Genomic DNA, 19,220 nt, shown 5'->3' with positions numbered 1-19,220 from the left:
AAGCATATTTTAAAAGTTGAGTTTAATTCTAATACAGTTTAATATTCACTCATTTAAATTTGATGAAGGAACCATCTGTAAAGGTGTCATTCACCCCTTTTAAAGCAAGATAGGCTGTTACCACAGGCTGGTACATATGGTTTAATTAGAGCTGTCAAATAGGGAGGTATGGAAACGTATCGCATTCACTAGATAAACAAAAAAAAAAAAAATGAAAAATCTACCACTGATATGGTAATTACAAAAAAAAAAAATCATAATTACAAGATCCTGTAATTATGAGAAAAGATATCGTAATTACACAATCAGGATCTCGTAATTATGAGCAGCTCAAAGTCCTCTCAAAGAGCTCCTAACTTAGCCTAAAATATCCTGGCAAGGACTCCCAGCCTCAGAAAGAGACCCAAGAGGTGTCTGAGAGCAACTCTAGGCAAGGAGTTGACAGAAACTCCTATCATAGTGAGGAGGCAGGGTTGATGCCGTTGCTAGTTATGACATGGTCCCGTAAGAGCTGTGATTGGTTGTCATGGAAGGGAAAATAAAAAAATAAATGCACTCTGCGCTCCTACATATGAGTGAACAGTAAAATCAATCAATCATATAACTGCATTAAGAAATGCGTAATAGTGAAAATAATTTAATGTCATGATGATGATACTCAGCAAAATTTAACTGGAGCAACCGGCAGGCCGGTTGCTAAACCTGTAAATTCTTGTGCTGCAATGCATTATGGGAGTTCTGGGTTTTGAGGTTTTAAATGTTGCTATTGTGGTTCATGTTAGTTTAAAAATGTTGTTAGTGTTGTTGATTTATTGTGTTTTTGTAGTTCAATTGGTTTTTGTGAGTTAAGTGTCACCATGTTGTCACTATAAGTGAAAATATCATGTTTGATGCCATCCCTGTGTTGTTTTCAAAAAATAAGATGGCCTTCTAGTGGCAGAGTGCCAAAAAGACAAAAGCTCTCTCCTGTCTTTCATGATTTCACGCAGTTCACCACAAAATTAATTGTTACACAGCTTGAAGATGTTTGAACATATCTCATTCACATGTTGATTATCTACATATTAAAATTGTGTGTGGGTGGGTGGGTGGGTGAGTTTATTAATAAGTTCAATGTAAGTACATAATATTATTGAAAATATGTTAAAATTGCATGCATGATACAAGAAAGTGAAAACACTTATTTCCATTGTTCATTGAAAATCAAATGACAAAATAGAAGTAACATTAAAATAAAATATCAATAATACTGATAAAAATAATAAATAATGATAATATTAATGTGTGTATATGATAACAAGAACCTAAACAATTTATAAATGCATTAAGACAGTAAAATAACATAAAATAATTACATAGATCAAGCTGGTAGTGTGTTACTGACTCACTGTCATCCTACATACAGAGAATATCTCCGCTTCCTCTCTCTTTTCCACCAGTTTGTCTGTTTAAGACACTCTTACGCTTCTTAAAAGTCCTCCTCTCTACTCTTACTCTTACCAGTTTGGCGCCTTAGGAGATCTCTTAAGGCCTAAGGTGCTTTGCAGACAACTGTCATCTTACCGAGGGAAAATTCTAAGAAATGTCTAAGAATTTGAGAAATTCTAAGATTTTTCTTACAATAATGTCACTAGGAGCTATTTTTAGCCTTATGCCGCGTTCACACCAGATGCCACGCAAGCGATGGCGGCGAGAGGTTGCCATGTAATCCCTATGGAAGGACGATTTGTGGCACCACAAAAGTCCAAGCCACGCAATGCGACACGATGGATGCAAATAAAGCGATGTGAATAAAGTGATTTTGTGCGACTGGCACATTTGTGGCGCGATATTGCGTTGCATCGCCCTCTTCCCCGAGTTGAAAAATCTGAACTTTTTTGTCTTGTCGCACTACGATGACCAATCAGGGACTGGATATGTAGTGACATGGAGATGTCTGGAGTTTATACTTGATGTGGACATGTCCTGTCTCTGGCAATCAACCTGTGAACAGGACTTATGGCCCTTTTGTCCTTTATTAATTTAACACAATTATGACAAAGTTTGAGGGGAGAATGATGAACTGCAGGAGCAGCCAGTTTTGTTTTTTGTTCACATGTGCACGCGCCAACGAATCGCCCGTGAAGATCATTTTATTAACTACACAGATGCATAATAAAACAACTGGTGACTGGTTTATAACACAATTATGACAGAGTTGGAAAGGAGAGCGAGGAACTGCAGCAGCAGCCAGTTTTTTCTTTGTTCACAGTGTGCACGCGAACGAATCGCCCATGAAGATAATTTTATTAACTACACAGATGCATAATAAAACAACTGTTGACTGGTTTATAACACAATTATGACAGAGTTGGAAAGGAGAGCGAGGAACTGCAGCAGCAGCCAGTTTTTTTTCTTTGTTCACATGTGCACGCGTGAACGGGACAGGAGGTCCTCAAACTGGGTCCTGGAGAGGCAGAAGTACTGCTGAAAGCGGCCATCATCCAGACGCAGATCCTGCAGCAAATGATGAATTTGTGGTGTCGCGTGGCGTCTGGTGTGAACGCGGCTCAAGCAGAGCGACACAACGGGCAATGGTGGCACATCCATCGCCAGGCAAAGGATGCAAATTTGTGGCGTCGCGTGGCATCCGGTGTGAATGCGGTATTAGGCTCCTTCGTGCATACAGGGCCAGGTGTCTAAATTGTTATATACTTCCATACTTGCAGTCCCTCAGTAAAGAAGCAGGCTATGGTTAGCTGATGATAACACACTGTAATCAAACACAAAGTGTGGTTTTTCCCTAAGGTGCTCCTGGATGAATGTCCAGGGAGGAGCATGGGGCGTCTCACCAAAATGAGCCGTGTCTCGCTCCCCTCCAGACTTCCAGCTGTCACTCACAGAGCCCCACCGACCACTGAGGGACAAAGAGGGGCTCACTACCACACATGCGCATGCCAGGCTGGATGCCCCATGCCCCACCTTGCTGGAGGCGTTTCATTCATCCAGGAACAGTTTAGGGGAAAATCCACACTTTGTGTTTGTATAGAAGTGTTGTGTGATCACAGTGCAGTGTCGGCGGTTACAAATAGGCCCATTTTCGTTTATGACTCGGGAATTCTCACGCTTGTCTTTATTAAGAGATTGGAAGTACAGAAGTCCACTGTTCGGAAGCGATTATGCACACACCCACACACACACACCCACACACACACCCACACACACACACACACACACACACACACACACACACACACACACACACACACACACACACACACACACACACACACAAAATAAATAAAAAATAGTCTGATCTCGTAATTACGAGAGCTTTTCTCGTAATTAAGAGGTCTGATTTTTTTTTCATCCAGTGAATACAATTCACTTCCGTAGGGAGGCGCTAGTCCATGTAGGATTTTGTATGTCCATAATAAAACTTTATAACCTGACCTCACATTAGCAGGAAGCCAAAACGAGGGAAATATGCTCAAAATTTCTTTTCCTGGTTAGAACTCTAGCAGAGGCATTTTGAACCAATTGACAAGGAAATAAACAAGGAAATAAGACGTTATAAGAGTAAAGTTTGATGAAACAAAGGCAAGAATTAATGTTTCTTTATGCTCCATAGACAAAATAGATTGAATCTTTGTGATATTATGCAGATAAAGCATTCTTTCCAATTTCTCTATAGTGATTTCTCTATAGCACTGTAGCCAGGCTGACAAAGAGTCAGAGCTCTATTGAGCTGAGTATTCCATTAACTTTAACTAGTAATGACTTCATGACTTTCTTTGCTAACAAAATTTTAACTATTAGAGAAAAAATTACTCATAACCATCCCAAAGACGTATCGTTATCTTTGGCTGCTTTCAGTGATGCCGGTATTTGGTTAGACTCTTTCTCTCCGATTGTTCTGTCTGAGTTATTTTCATTAGTTACTTCATCCAAACCATCAACATGTTTATTAGACCCCATTCCTACCAGGCTGCTCAAGGAAGCCCTACCATTATTTAATGCTTTGATCTTAAATATGATCAATCTATCTTTGTTAGTTGGCTATGTACCACAGGCTTTTAAGGTGGCAGTAATTAAACCATTGCTTAAAAAGCCATCACTTGACCCATGTTGTGTGGGCCGCTGAAGAGGAGGTACTGCTGGCCCACCACCACCAGAGGGAGCCCTGCCTGGAGTGCGGGCTCCAGGCACCAGAGGGAGCCGCCGCCCCACAGGAGCAGCCTCGGTAACAGCTGTCACCCATCACCTCAGACAGCTGACGGCAATCATCAGTGGGGTATATCAGCAGGACGGCATCTCCACCTCATCGCCGAGATATCGTTTCTACCGGAGAGGTAACATATCGAAGCAAACAGGGTACATATTTTGTGACTGAGCTAGTTTATTGGATTACTGTTCCAACGAGAGGTGGAGGTACCTTTCCTGCCGTTCGGAGTTCTGGGTGCAAACGCGCCCCCATCTAACTGTTCTTTGTTCCTCGCCAGCAGTACCAGGTCCGACACGCGGAGGCAGTGGCCACCTGGAGTTCGGGACTTGGCGGCTCCAGTATTCCCGGGGTCCTGTGGCGGAGGAAGCCGTGTGGTTCCGGTCTTACCTTGGAGAGGCGTCTCCTATCTTCGAGCCTGCCCACACGACACTTTTGTGAATTGACTGTTGTCCATTTCTGTAATTGGTTGTATTCGTTGTGCACATTCACAACAGTAAAGCGTTGTTATTTTGACTTACTCCATTGTCCGTTCATTTGCGCCCCCTGTTGTGGGTCCGTGTTCCTATACTTTCCCAACAACCCAGCTATCTTAGCTAATTATAGGCCAATCTCCAACCTTCCTTTTCTCTCAAAAATTCTTGAAAGGGTAGTTGTAAAACAGCTAACTGATCATCTGCAGAGGAATGGTCTATTTGAAGAGTTTCAGTCAGGTTTTAGAATCCATCATAGTACAGAAACAGCATTAGTGAAGGTTACAAATGATCTTCTTATGGCCTCGGACAGTGGACTCATCTCTGTGCTTGTTCTGTTAGACCTCAGTGCTGCTTTTGATACTGTTGACCATAAAATTTTATTACAGAGATTAGAGCATGCCATAGGTATTAAAGGCACTGCACTGCGGTGGTTTGAATCATATTTGTCTAATAGATTACAATTTGTTCATGTAAATGGGGAATCTTCTTCACAGACTAAAGTTAATTATGGAGTTCCACAAGGTTCTGTGCTAGGACCAATTTTATTCACTTTATACATGCTTCCCTTAGGCAGTATTATTAGACGGTATTGCTTAAATTTTCATTGTTACGTAGATGATACCCAGCTTTATCTATCCATGAAGCCAGAGGACTCACACCAATTAGCTAAACTGCAGGATTGTCTTACAGACATAAATACATGCATGACCTCTAATTTCCTGCTTTTAAACTCAGATAAAACTGAAGTTATTGTACTTGGCCCCACAAATCTTAGAAACATGGTGTCTAACCAGATCCTTACTGTGGATGGCATTACCCTGACCTCTAGTAATACTGTGAGAAATCTTGGAGTCATTTTTGATCAGGATATGTCATTCAAAGCGCATATTAAACAAATATGTAGGACTGCTTTTTTGCATTTATGCAATATCTCTAAAATCAGAAAGGTCTTGTCTCAGAGTGATGCTGAAAAACTAATTCATGCATTTATTTCCTCTAGGCTGGACTATTGTAATTCATTATTATCAGGTTGTCCTAAAAGTTCCCTTAAAAGCCTTCAGTTAATTCAAAATGCTGCAGCTAGAGTACTGACGGGGACTAGAAGGAGAGAGCATATCTCACCCATATTGGCCTCTCTTCATTGGCTTCCTGTTAATTCTAGAATAGAATTTAAAATTCTTCTTCTTACTTATAAGGTTTTGAATAATCAGGTCCCATCTTATCTTAGGGACCTCGTAGTACCATATCACCCCAATAGAGCGCTTCGCTCTCAGACTGCAGGCTTACTTGTAGTTCCTAGGGTTTGTAAGAGTAGAATGGGAGGCAGAGCCTTCAGCTTTCAGGCTCCTCTCCTGTGGAACCAGCTCCCAATTCAGATCAGGGAGACAGACACCCTCTCTACTTTTAAGATTAGGCTTAAAACTTTCCTTTTTGCTAAAGCTTATAGTTAGGGCTGGATCAGGTGACCCTGAACCATCCCTTAGTTATGCTGCTATAGACGTAGACTGCTGGGGGGTTCCCATGATGCACTGTTTCTTTCTCTTTTTGCTCTGTATGCACCACTCTGCATTTAATCATTAGTGATCGATCTCTGCTCCCCTCCACAGCATGTCTTTTTCCTGGTTCTCTCCCTCAGCCCCAACCAGTCCCAGCAGAAGACTGCCCCTCCCTGAGCCTGGTTCTGCTGGAGGTTTCTTCCTGTTAAAAGGGAGTTTTTCCTTCCCACTGTAGCCAAGTGCTTGCTCACAGGGGGTCGTTTTGACCGTTGGGGTTTTACATAATTATTGTATGGCCTTGCATTACAATATAAAGCGCCTTGGGGCAACTGTTTGTTGTGATTTGGCGCTATATAAAAAAATTGATTGAATTGAATTGATTTACATAAACAAAACAAAGGTATGTTAAAGGACAGTGTGGGATCAAAGATCACCCTGAGATTTTATTGCTTTATTACTATGATGAATGAAACACACATCCGATGCTAACATTAGCTGATTGACCTGATGTCTGTGTCTCACGCCACCAATGTGTTATGTGTCGGACGCAGCTCGGAGAACCGACCAGCGTTTGAAGGACCCAGTATGAAATAAGCAGAGCACGGTACAAAGGCTAACTGAATTTAATACATAACAGTGATACAAAAAACAACAAAAGAAAGTGCGGTCTGGCGTGGTGCGCTCCCAGCAGCGCTAACGGTCCGGAGCCAGAAGCTGTTCGGACCCAAGGACCCCGCCGACACCCCCCAGGTGGCCGCAACAAACCGAGTCTGTGAAAGAAGGAACCATTATGTGAGTCCACACTCTACACACAGAAAGAACCCTTAAAAGGTGTACAAACAGCAAACACTTCCTGGCTTGATTACTAATCAGCTTCCCAACCTGCAGGCATGGAACATCCAGTTCACAAAACTCCACTGCAGTGGAAGCCGATACATGACTAACATACAGCTCAATATAAAAAGGTGTGAGGGACACCACATTTACTGACTGTATAAATGTTAGTCACAAAATCTAACGTACCTCAGGAAGTGTGCTGACGAGCGTGAGACCTCACCCCCTCCTCTTTCACAGACCGTGCATCAAACCCTGGACGTTCTCTGCATCCACTGATGATGAGATGGCTCCCGAGACGACGATCTCACCCGTCTGGTCACAAGGTCGAGTCTCAAGACTGAAATCCTGACAGCCCTCAAAAAATTCTACCATGAGAGAGTCTATAGACATTAATCAGCATGTAAATCAGAGTCTCATCAGCATAACAGTGAAACGTAATTCCATAGCGTCACAGTATCTGTCCACAAGCTGCTATGTAAAAAGGCCTCACTACGTCCATCTTTGTGACCTCAGATTGTTGCATCCTAATGTCATTGGCACAGATATGGATCACAATGTTGCAATAACTGGTGTTACGTGTCTGAGTGAGCTGTCTGAACGTGCGTAATGCCAGCTCTCTTAGATGAGAAGCTATTGGATGCCCTGGTCATATGTAAACATGTAACATTGGCATTGGCTCCAAGCTCCTATCACGAAGATACAGTGTTTTGGCCTGGGATCATGGATGGAAGATGCCTGTAAGCTAGCCAGGCTATCAACAGGGCTTGCAAAGGCACCCCCCCCCCCCCCCCCCCAACAAAAAAAAAAAACCCCAGCTTGCAGTCAGTAACAAGAACTACAGAGTGGTGGGCCTTAATACAGCATAAAAGCCAGTGTCTGCCAGTGAAGCTAAGCTAGTGCTAATGGGTGCAATAGCTGCCCTGGACTCTACACACTCCACACACTACACTGGACTCATCTGGAGTGCCATAACACTTAGCTCCATTGAAATAAGCTGCTCTAACTTACAGACATGGCTCTCCAACAGAGCCACCCTGTCTGCCAACATTGTGCAGTTAAGGCAGGTAATGAACTTGAAACCAAATAACAGAAAAGACTGTAGCAGGATCATGCTAATAGGCTAAGCTAACCAATCCTGAAGTGTACTAAGCAAACAGACAACTGATGTTACTTAAGCGCTCAGAATCAGTCAATGGTATAAGATGGAAATTTACATCCCAACTTGACAAACTGGATTTTACTGATGATGTAGTCCTACTTTCCTCTACTCAACAACATATTCTAGACAAAACAATGAAATTTGATGAAGAAGCCAGATGGGACAAACTCAAAATGATCCTGGAAAAGACAAATGCAACCAAGCAAAGATACGAGTAATTAACAACAGCCAGGATATTGAGAATGTAAATGAGTTTCCTTAAGAGGAGCTAAGGTGTGTAAGGTGGAACGAAGGATGTTAGAAACTGACTTTCAAAAGTGAGAGGGGCTTTCATCGAACTCAAGAAAATCTGGAGCTCCAATAATACCTCAAAAAACAAACAATAAAAAAAATAAAACTAAGGTCCCGTGTCCATATAGTAGTCCTGACCTCACCCCATCTGAAAAGCCCTGACAGAGAACCCAGTGCCTCAGCTCAGTGCTTTCTTAAAAGGAAAACCTATTCCTCATGGGAATGGTTGCAATGATAACAATAAACAACCAATGACTAGCTAATAATGTACAGTCATAAAAAGAACTCACCTTCAGCAGGAATGTAGTGTCTGTTTAATCTGCTGTCACAAATGAGTTTTTTTTTTTCTTTTTGGTCTCTATTATAATAGATGTGTGACATATCAGCTGACTTTTGACACAGACCACAAAAGTTTCATCCTTCACAGCTTCACCCTCATGGAGTAACAAGTTTTGCTGCATCTGACTGGCTGCCTGAAAAGGTGCTGCAGTGACAGTGTTGCAAAGTTCAGTGATTTTTCAAGTTAAAGCACTCAGAGTCACCAAAAAGCATCTTGAAACTACCTTTTTTGTCTGTTTCTGTCATTTCCTAAGCCTTGACCAGGTGGCCACCACTGCTTGTATTTTTGACAATGGATAATCTGAATAAATGTACTCTGTTCTCGAATGGAAAGGCTCTCTACATAGATGCTCCATTTACCATTTAAAAGCAAAGCTCAAAGGATACCAACTTTTTAGTTTGCATAATCTAAATGTACTGCACATCACACATGCATACTAACACACTCAATAATTCACATTACACTATTACCACACTACAATAATACCACAATAATAAGGGGTGATAATTTAAGCAGCAAATCCACTCCTGTGTTTTATTTCACTCTGCTGCAATATTAAAATTACATTAAAAAATCACTGCACCAACCTTTTTTTAAAAATGTATCACGATATGATTTGAAAGAAAAATAATATTATGTGACGGCCCCGCTGAGGGCAAATGCCGGCGAGGGAGAGCAGGAAAGCAGACGGAAAACACAGCGTTATTTATGGAAAGAAAATAACTTTGATCACTGTGATGATATGGTGCAGAAGTAAATAAGTTAAATGGGGGTTAGAAAGATGTCCTTGGTTTGGTTGCCATGGCGACAGTGTAGAGTGAGGGTAAGGACCGGGGATGTTGTAGTGTGTGACAAAGAGGATGACAATGTGTGAGAGGCACAGGTGTGCATGTGTCTATTTACATTCAGTTTTACAGAAATAGAAACTTGTGGCTGAAGCTCCTTAAAATATTTATAATGTGATTTTTAAAAATGCTTTTTACAAGCATAGAAACACCTTTATTTGTTGTTGGGGTGAATAGAAACGAGCCGTAGTGGTCTCGGTGGCCACCAAACCCAGGCTGTGGAAATTAAAACTATCAAGCTCTTTTCAAAATACATTCAACTTCACCCACACCTGCTCCTAATTTTCATCATGTCTATCATACGATTGTTTCCTGTAAAATATGCAGAAATGTCCAGCAGGTAGCACTGTTGTTTATGTTTAAATAAACAAAATAAAGTAAAATTTTGCACTGATCTGGTGAAACAAAATGACACAATTTTGAATTGTTTTTCCTCATTACATACACTTTTAATCTGGAGATGTACAATACGATAGCACTTACTGCTGTTGAGTTACTGTGTGAAACTAGAGGCGATGGATTCATCTGTCTGTTGACACCTTGCATAGTTCACAGGTCATGCCTCAGTTTTTCCCATGACGTTTCAATCGAGACCATATCGAAGTGTAAACATGCATTTTGTTTGATACTGCAGGTAGATTTATTTCAGTGAAATGGGATTAAAGCACAAATGAAAAATTGGTTCATAAATATGATTTTGTTTCCAAATAAAGTGTCTGTGCAAAGGTTTTAGGCACGTTCAATTTGTTCAAAACATTAAAAATCTGATTTTTTTTTTTAATATCACAATAATAAAATAATTTGTAAATTTGTAATATTGATTATCAGCAGCTGTATTTATGGTGTCATATGCCAGGCAGTAACATTACAAATAAATCCTCTCTTTATTATTATTAATAATAATAATAATAATAATAATAATAAGGACTGTAACATAGCAACTGTTTCGAATATTTCTCTAAATAGTAAAAATCACATTTCATTGTTGAAATACAAATTTTTTGACACACATTGTTGGAGTTCAGATTTTCTTTTGACACACTAAAACCATCAACAGCTACATTATGAGTTTCATAAACTTTTAATTAATTTCAAAGCAATAACCTTTTTTATAAACATTAATGAAGCCTCATTTAATGTGTTGGCTGAGTTAAAATAATAATAATAATTACCCTCCATAATGTGCTTCAGATAAAATGGTGTAAAGACTCATGTTGTGCTGTTTTTGTTGGTGCCGTGCAGACTCACAGGGGATGGTGCGTAGGTACAGGTTGTCCCTTATGATCTGCTGGAACTTGTGGTCGAGCGAGCCCTTCTGAAACTGCAGACTGAGGTAGTGGCGCAGGTCTGTGTTCAATACTTTACCTGGAACAAGAGAGGCAGACACAGGCAGGGTCAATAAAAACACCATGGTGCTCCCTTTGAAGGACTTGCATCCAAATGGAAATCCATCCAACTGACATGGACTCCCACACTGTGATCGATACCGTTCAACCACATCAAGCGGTTTTTCCTCCGTGGCAACATGTTCACCCTTTTTGACAACTTATGGAAACCAGGGAGAAGCACTGGCTCGATGGGCCTTAAGACCTGTGTCAGTATAACATGTGCCTAGGGGTGCGCGGTATATGCAGTAGACAGTATGAATGATCTCCAATAAAGATTTTAATTCTATTGCACAATCACAGTAATGCATGTTAATGGACTGAAGGGGGCAGCAATACAACAACAAGGATGCCAGCTGCCGTTAAATACCATAAAACAAGAAGAAGAATAGCCGGAAATGTTGCCCCAAACATTCTACAGAATTTGCTGCTGCTTGTCGCACAGCTTAAATCCGAACCAAGTCCAAATAATGGATGTTGCCAACTCCTCAGTTTCTCTTTCAGAGTGGATTCTCAAAATGACAATTATGCTTTGCAGCCGGTTGCAGCTTGTGGCTCTAATGTCCGCGGGTTGGAAAAAAAACAAGGCTTTTTGAACCACTGAATCAATATGAAGCAATTGTCTTGAAATGGTTCAGTGCTTCGAGGCATTTGATACAATTAAATATGGTGACATCTGCTGGTCAAACGTCAGCATAGCACTTGCATGCAAGATTGCAAGATGTCATGAAACATCAAGGCACTGTTATGTATGTTTAATAATAAAAGTTTTATGTCCATCTTGAAATTTTTGATGACTATATTTTCTTATGAAGACCTTAATAATATACTTGTGTTATAATGTGATTGTGCCATCATAAAATATTGTATGTAATAGAGATATAAATTGAGAAATGCTTCTGCAATGAGGGGCTGTTATGAAAATAGTTGTACAAAATGAAGGGGATTTGGGAACGTCAAGGATTTTTATTTAAACACGAGACCATTTCAGTGGTGTTAGATTTGAGTCTGTTGGTTTTCTTTGTTACTACCTCTCCAGTTTTGGAGACGACCCTCTCACACGGCACAGAAGCTTCTGTCATATGATGATAGATTTTGTCCAGGTTGTTGGATAAACAGCAGTTTAGCAGTCTGGCTTTCCTTAGGGTCTATGTAACCTGTTCTGAAGTAGTTCTATTATAATTTCTATATCATGATATGAAAGGATTATTAAAGGAGCACGAGGTCTGTACAGGAAAATATCAGACCGAGCGCAGCGAGGTCCGTACAAAAAAGACTGAGGTTTGATTTCCCGTACAGACCAAACAAGCAAGATTAATAACTAATTTCCTATATTGCTGTTCGGAGCTGTGCTTTCATCTTCTACTAGCTGGGGTACCCGGCGCTGCCCAGGTTAACCTGTTTTAGACATAAGCCAAATGCCAATCATTTTAATCAAAACAATTGCCCAACATTTGTTTTTGTAATGCTGATGTCTTATAAATATCATAGTTCATGGGCTAAAGTTTGTCCAGCAGAACTATAAGAGGTGGACTCCCCAAACTAAGTGGAAATACTTGGTTAAAAGACAAGCACATTTGAAGTCCTTCATGCAGACTTTGTTTTGCAATCAAATTTATAACAAAATTACACACAAAAGATAGGTAACAGTAAATGTAAATACCAATGAATCAAAATTGAGGTAGTGTTGTATTTCACTGTTTTTACATTGCAATTTTACAAACATAAAATGAAGGTATTCAGACTGGAGGGCAAACTGGGTTGTACAGGACAGTCAGGTGCTTAACAGTTGAGAACATAAAGTAGCTGAAGGAAGGGATTAAATAAACAGAGATGGCCAACACATATACAGGGCTGGTAATTTGAATCTGCCTGGTCATACCCACAGCCGGCTATTTTGGGGGTAATTTTCAGTTCAACTTTAAAAAAAAATGGTACCAGTGTGTTCTTCATTCCTACCACTCAGGTCATGCAGGTTGTCATTCTTTAACCAAATATGGGATAGTTGTGATGTTAGCAGAGTAAGTGCTGCCAACATGGAAACAACCAGAACAAAAAAATTAGCTTTATATAGAAAACCTATGGGTGACGTCACAGAGTCTGTCCAGTAAATATACAATTGACGGGTGAATGTAATACCCACATAGCCCATAAAGGTAGAACATAACCCCAGATTCCATAGAATGAAGTGGATTAGAATTTATGACCCCCCTGAGTGGGACACCTGGACACCACCGGTTATGTAACAGCAAAGGTCTGGACTTTTTGGAATGTTTGATAATCCTTTAATAGTCCCACGATGGGGAAATCTGTTGCCGTTACGTGCAAAAATAGACAAAGAAACACATTAGTTGTGATCAAATCAAACATTTGTTAGATAACAAAAACAACAAAGAAAAGGAAAAGAAATAATTGTTGGGCTCAGGAATACTAAAAGCTCACAAACTGGAGCGGACAACAACAGGATTCTTTACCTGTCAAAGAAAACACCTTTGGGAATAATTAGCTAGATCAAGAACACCCATTAAGAATCAGCTATGCACAAAATATACATTAATCTATTGGTTCGTAATATTGTCACGAAAACTACCACATTTTCGTAACAGGAGCACAAATTTATTCTAATACATTCCGTGACAGCTGTACAAAATTAAAAGTGACATGGGGGGTTGTGGTTAAGGTTAAGGTTGGGGGTAGGGTTAGTAACAGTGAGTTAAAAAAAATCTGTCACGAAAATTTGAATCATTTCGTGACAGTAGCACAAAAAAAAAGAAGAAAAAAACAAACAAAACAAAACGTGAGACTGGGTTGGTCCCTGTATACAACCAAACACAGAAGTTAGACCACAAGTCTTGCCAAGACTCAAAAACGCCATTAGCCACATTAGACATCCTGATATCTCCAGATGTGACCACACGTCACACCCGGTCACGGGTAAGCACCTTCTGGAATAGATGAGATCAACTTCATGAAAACGTCTTCAAACCCTTTGGATGAATTCCAAAACTCACTGTGGGCAAATTAGATGCAATGCTGCAACTGTTTGCTAATTTTCTGCTGGTGATAAACTATGTATGACCACCTGTTCAGCCCAAATAAGAGTGTAAATCCTGTAATTCCACACATCAGATTGAAGCTGTCAGCAAGATATTAAAACTCTAATCTCCGTGAAATCCAGTGCTGTCATTATTTGTAGAAATCATGTCATAGAAGGATTTCTTGCCTTGAAACACCTGAAAATGTCATTCTAGGACACAGTTTTCAATCCTTTGCATGCAAATTTAAAAACTGCAACAAATTGGACTGAACTGAATTTTGTCCCCGTTTCTGTGTTCAAACAGCTAAGTGACAGATGATGGATGCCGCCTTCACGCTCCGCTGTCTCCTGCAGTCTCGACAGCCTGGCACAAACCTCTGAAAGTACTCGTTAGAAGACGTGCAATGCCACAACCTCAAAAGTGAGGTGCCACACATTTTTACAGGCAAATCTAAAAAGACTTCGCCTTTGCTCGCAACTCCCAGAAGACTTTGGAAAAACAAAGGAAGTTCATGCAAAGTTTGAGGCTGAGGAGTTGTCATACACAAGCAAGTCGGGGGGGGAGTTTTTCCTCTGAAAGAACATGATGAGGAGTTTGGAAAACAGGAAGTGATTTCTGCCCTTAGCATCAGTATGAGGCTCGTCTCCAGCCTGACTACAGAAAACTAATCATTATCCTCCCTTTCTCGCCTCTGTTCTCCCTCGATCCTGTGAAAACACAATGAAATCTGCTCAGCATGTTTCATCCCTGCATTACTACGAGTCCCAATCAGCAGGACTAAAGATGAGATCTTGCTACTGTAGATGTACAGTATGCACTAACAGAGAGGGGAGACGTACTTGACTGTGGAGGGCTGACGGTATAATGATGAGCTCTGGGAATACAGGGATACGGCAAGTGTTCTCAAGCCTCAAATCCACTTTTCCTCCTCAACTCGTGGCAGAACCCAACACAGCCCATTTCGGTGACACCACCGAGCAGTGCTATTATTTCTCTCATCCCTTCTCCAAGCAATGGCCCTGTTGTTGATTCATATCAGAATGACCATTGTGTACACAGGGTGCTGTCAACATCTCATGTTGTTTCAGGAGCTGCCATCCCGGTGGGCTCGCCGTTTCGGAATAAAGGGCGCATTCGCGCCGCTTCCTCTCTCCAAAGAGGGCTGCATCACAGCTGGTCGAGCAGACAGACAGAGTGGGGAGCGAACACCCAATCTGGCAACACGCATCTCATAACTGTCCCAGAATGTCCTTTTTATTCATATTCAGCTCACACAGGGGAGCGAGCAGGGGAACAAGGCCATTTTAAGTAAGTGCATGTTGTCCATATGCCATCTGAAGGCTAGCGGTGGAGAGCAAACAGGGGGATTCAAACTAACATAACGGGAAATCCTGAATTTGTTTTTTTCCCAGAATAAGAAGAAGACGACAACAACTATAGAGTCTATCAAAACTAGGTGAAGACCATTCATGATCATACCTGACCTAGACGTTCTAGAGATACCGCATATCTTTGCTCCCAATTTGGTAAACCTCTGATAATTCTTTTAAAAAGTTACTGGGACTACAGTTTTGTGGATATTTTTAGCCTCGTGGCCTTCAAAATTCAGACAAAGTCAGTCATCACTGAAGTTGGCCTGCACCTTGAATTTGATGACTCTGTCTGAAATCCTTGGAACGTTATTGAGAGTCCAGTCTTCATCACACACAGACACCAGTTTTGACTCTGTGCCCTTCAATATTTGGTCAAACTCACTCAAATTCAAACTTGATTGAGATCTTTCAAGATATATCTTTGCTCCCAATTTGGTAAACCTCTGCTATTTCTTTAAAAAAAAAAGTTACTGGGAGTACAGTGTTGAGGCTATTTTTAGCCTCATGGCCTTCAAAATTCAGTCAAAGTCAGTCATCACTGAAGTTGGCCTGCACCTTGAATTTGATGACTGTCTGAAATCCTCGGAAAGTTATTGAGAGTCCAGTCTTCATCACACACAGACACTAGTTTTGACTCTGTGAAACTTGATTGAGATCTTTCAAGATATATCTTTGCTCCCAATTTGGTAAACCTCTGCTATTTCTTTGAAAAGTTATTTGGAGTACAGTGTTGTGGATATTCTTAGCCTTGTGGCTTTCAAAATTCAGACAAAGTCAGTCATCACTGAAGTTGGCATACACCTTGAATTTGATGAATCTGTCTGAAATCCTTGGAAAGTTATTGAGAGTCCAGTCTTCATCACATACAGACACTAGTTTTGACTCTGTGCCCTTCAATATTTGGTCAAACTCACTCATCTTCAAACTTGATTGAGATCTTTCAAGATATATCTTTGCTCCCAATTTGGTAAACCTCTGCTATTTCTTTGAAAAGTTATTTGGAGTACAGTGTTGAGGCTATTTTTAGCCTCATGGCCTTCAAAATTCAGTCAGTCAGTCATCACTGAAGTTGGCCTGCACCTTGAATTTGATGAATCTGTCTGAAATCCTTGGAAAGTTATTGAGAGTCCAGTCTTCATCACACACAGACACTAGTTTTGACTCTGTGACCTTCAATATTTGGTCAAACTCAACCATCTTCAAACTTGATTGAGATCTTCAAGATATATCTTTGCTCCCAATTTGGTAAACATCTGCTATTTCTTTGAAAAAAGTTATTTGGAGTACAGTGTTGAGGATATTTTTAGCCCTAGAGCCCTTAAAATTAGGTTAAAGTCAGTCATCACTGAAGATGGCGTAGACCTCGAAGGGATGCATGTTTGCTGCAAATTTGATGACTCTGTCTGAAATCCTTGGAACGTTATTGAGTCCTTTCTTCAACACACACAGACACAACTTTTGACTCTGAAGTTCAATATTTGGTCAAGGTCACTCATCATGAAACCTGACCTAGGCCTTCAAGGGATGCATCACTGCTGTAAAAACTCATCTCAAATCTATGAAAACGTATTTTGGGACTACTTAACATTTCTATTCAAAGCAATGGTGGCCAAAAATCGTAACCTGAAACAGGCCCTGAAACAGACTGGTGGCCTGTCCAGGGGGTACCAAGCCTCTCACCCAGAGAATGCTGGGAGAGGCTTCAGCCTCTCTTCTGTGCATGTGGAAAACATCTTGTTCCCAAAAAGTCATTATAGTACACCAACAAGTACACCTGCCGTATGAATCACATCCACTTTTAGTCACAGTTGGTTCAGTTTCATTTTTGACTCTTCTCGATGTCTCAACACAAACCCGTCACATTAAATATTCCACCAAATAACGAAGCCTGAACTGAAGTGTAAAAACCCTGGATTTGTGATGATGAAACTTGCTTTGACTTTGCTTTGATGATGACACAGTTGTCAACTGCTCTCTATGAATATTGCAGTCTTGCACATACACAAAAGTAACACAATCTTGTAACGTTGGATTGAGAATATTGCCACAAATGAAGTCACATGAGCAGCACTCTGATGATTTGATTTGCATTTGTATTGTACATGCAACTCCTCATTTCTTTGCAATTTGCTGCACCAACCTGATGGCAGAAAACTGTCCATATAATCAAATATCACAATCTTTTATTCCCAGACTTTCCAAATTAGATGAGAGAAGCTACAGATCTATACCCACAGATCTTTAAATTAAGCTAATGCTTTACTCTCATTTGGAGCTTTTTCAGGCTCTTCTGCTGCCTTGTTTCTGACATAAGTAAAGAAGACAACATGTCGCAGAAAGTGCAAAAACGCCCACAGGAATCCTTTCGCCGCAAGGTTGAAATTTTACCAAGCATCAGCAGCCTAAGTTTATATATATATATATATATAGTCCTACAAAAATCTTAAAAGCTCAGAGAAATACTGCAGTAACAGGCACACCTGGTGGAATGAGACACCTCAGTGAGCAGTGAGGGATTTAACTCCTTCACTGATTCAAAAGCTCCTAAAATATCCAATTAGGTCAGAAATACCATATATATATATATATATATATATATATATATATATATATATATATATATATATATATATATATATATATATATATATATATATATATATATATATACTCATCAAAAATATAAACGCAACACTTTTGGTTTTGCTCCCATTTTGTATGAGATGAACTCAAAGATCTAAAACTTTTTCCACATACACAATATCACCATTTCCCTCAAATATTGTTCACAAACCAGTCTGAATCTGTGATAGTGAGCACTTCTTTGCTGAGATAATCCATCCCACCTCACAGGTGTGCCATACCAAGATGCTGATTAGACACCATGATTAGTGCACAGGTGTGCCTTAGACTGCCCACAATAAAAGGCCACTCTGAAAGGTGCAGTTTTATCACACAGCACAATGCCACAGATGTCGCAAGATTTGAGGGAGCGTGCAATTGGCATGCTGACAGCAGGAATGTCAACCAGAGCTGTTGCTCGTGTATTGAATGTTCATTTCTCTACCATAAGCCGTCTCAAAAGGCGTTTCAGAGAATTTGGCAGTACATCCAAGCAGCCTCACAACCGCAGACCACGTGTAACCACACCAGCCCAGGACCTCCACATCCAGCATGTTCACCTCCAAGATCATCTGAGACCAGCCACTCGGACAGCTGCTGAAACAATCGGTTTGCATAACCAAAGAATTTCTGCACAAACTGTCAGAAACCATCTCAGGGAAGCTCATCTGCATGCTCGTCGTCCTCATCGGGGTCTCGACCTGACTTCAGTTCGTCGTCGTAACCAACTTGAGTGGGCAAATGCTCACATTCGCTGGTGTTTGGCACGTTGGAGAGGTGTTCTCTTCACGGATGATGCAAAGGAGATGTGTTGCACTGCATGAGGCAAATGGTGGTCACACCAGATACTGACTGGTATCCCCCCCCATGAAACAAAACTGCACCTTTCAGAGTGGCCTTTTATTGTGGACAGTCTAAGGCACACCTGTGCACTAATCATGGTGTCTAATCAGCATCTTGGTATGGCACACCTGTGAGGTGGGATGGATTATCTCAGCAAAGGAGAAGTGCTCACTATCACAGATTTAGACTGGTTTGTGAACAATATTTGAGGGAAATGGTGATATTTTGTATGTGGAAAAAGTTTTAGATCTTTGAGTTCATCTCATACAAAATGGGAGCAAAACCAAAAGTGTTGCGTTTATATATACATACAT

The 19,220-nt window shown here is 40.6% G+C and overlaps 1 protein-coding gene across 4 annotated transcripts in view; it reads right to left on the bottom strand.

Annotated features, from left to right (window-relative positions):
* LOC117506338 (membrane-associated guanylate kinase, WW and PDZ domain-containing protein 3) overlaps positions 1 to 19,220 on the bottom strand; it is a 463,321-nt gene that overhangs the window by 173,345 nt on the left and 270,756 nt on the right. For all 4 annotated transcript variants that reach the window (XM_034165832.1, XM_034165831.1, XM_034165830.1 and 1 more), the window contains exon 2: positions 10,894 to 11,010. In XM_034165832.1, coding sequence (XP_034021723.1) covers positions 10,894 to 11,010 — 117 coding nt within the window. The remainder of the gene's footprint in view (positions 1 to 10,893; positions 11,011 to 19,220) is intronic.

The sequence above is a fragment of the Thalassophryne amazonica genome, chromosome 3 (assembly GCF_902500255.1).
Source record: "Thalassophryne amazonica chromosome 3, fThaAma1.1, whole genome shotgun sequence".
Taxonomy (NCBI): Eukaryota; Metazoa; Chordata; class Actinopteri; order Batrachoidiformes; family Batrachoididae; genus Thalassophryne; species Thalassophryne amazonica.
This window is presented reverse-complemented; position numbering and strand designations above follow the sequence as displayed.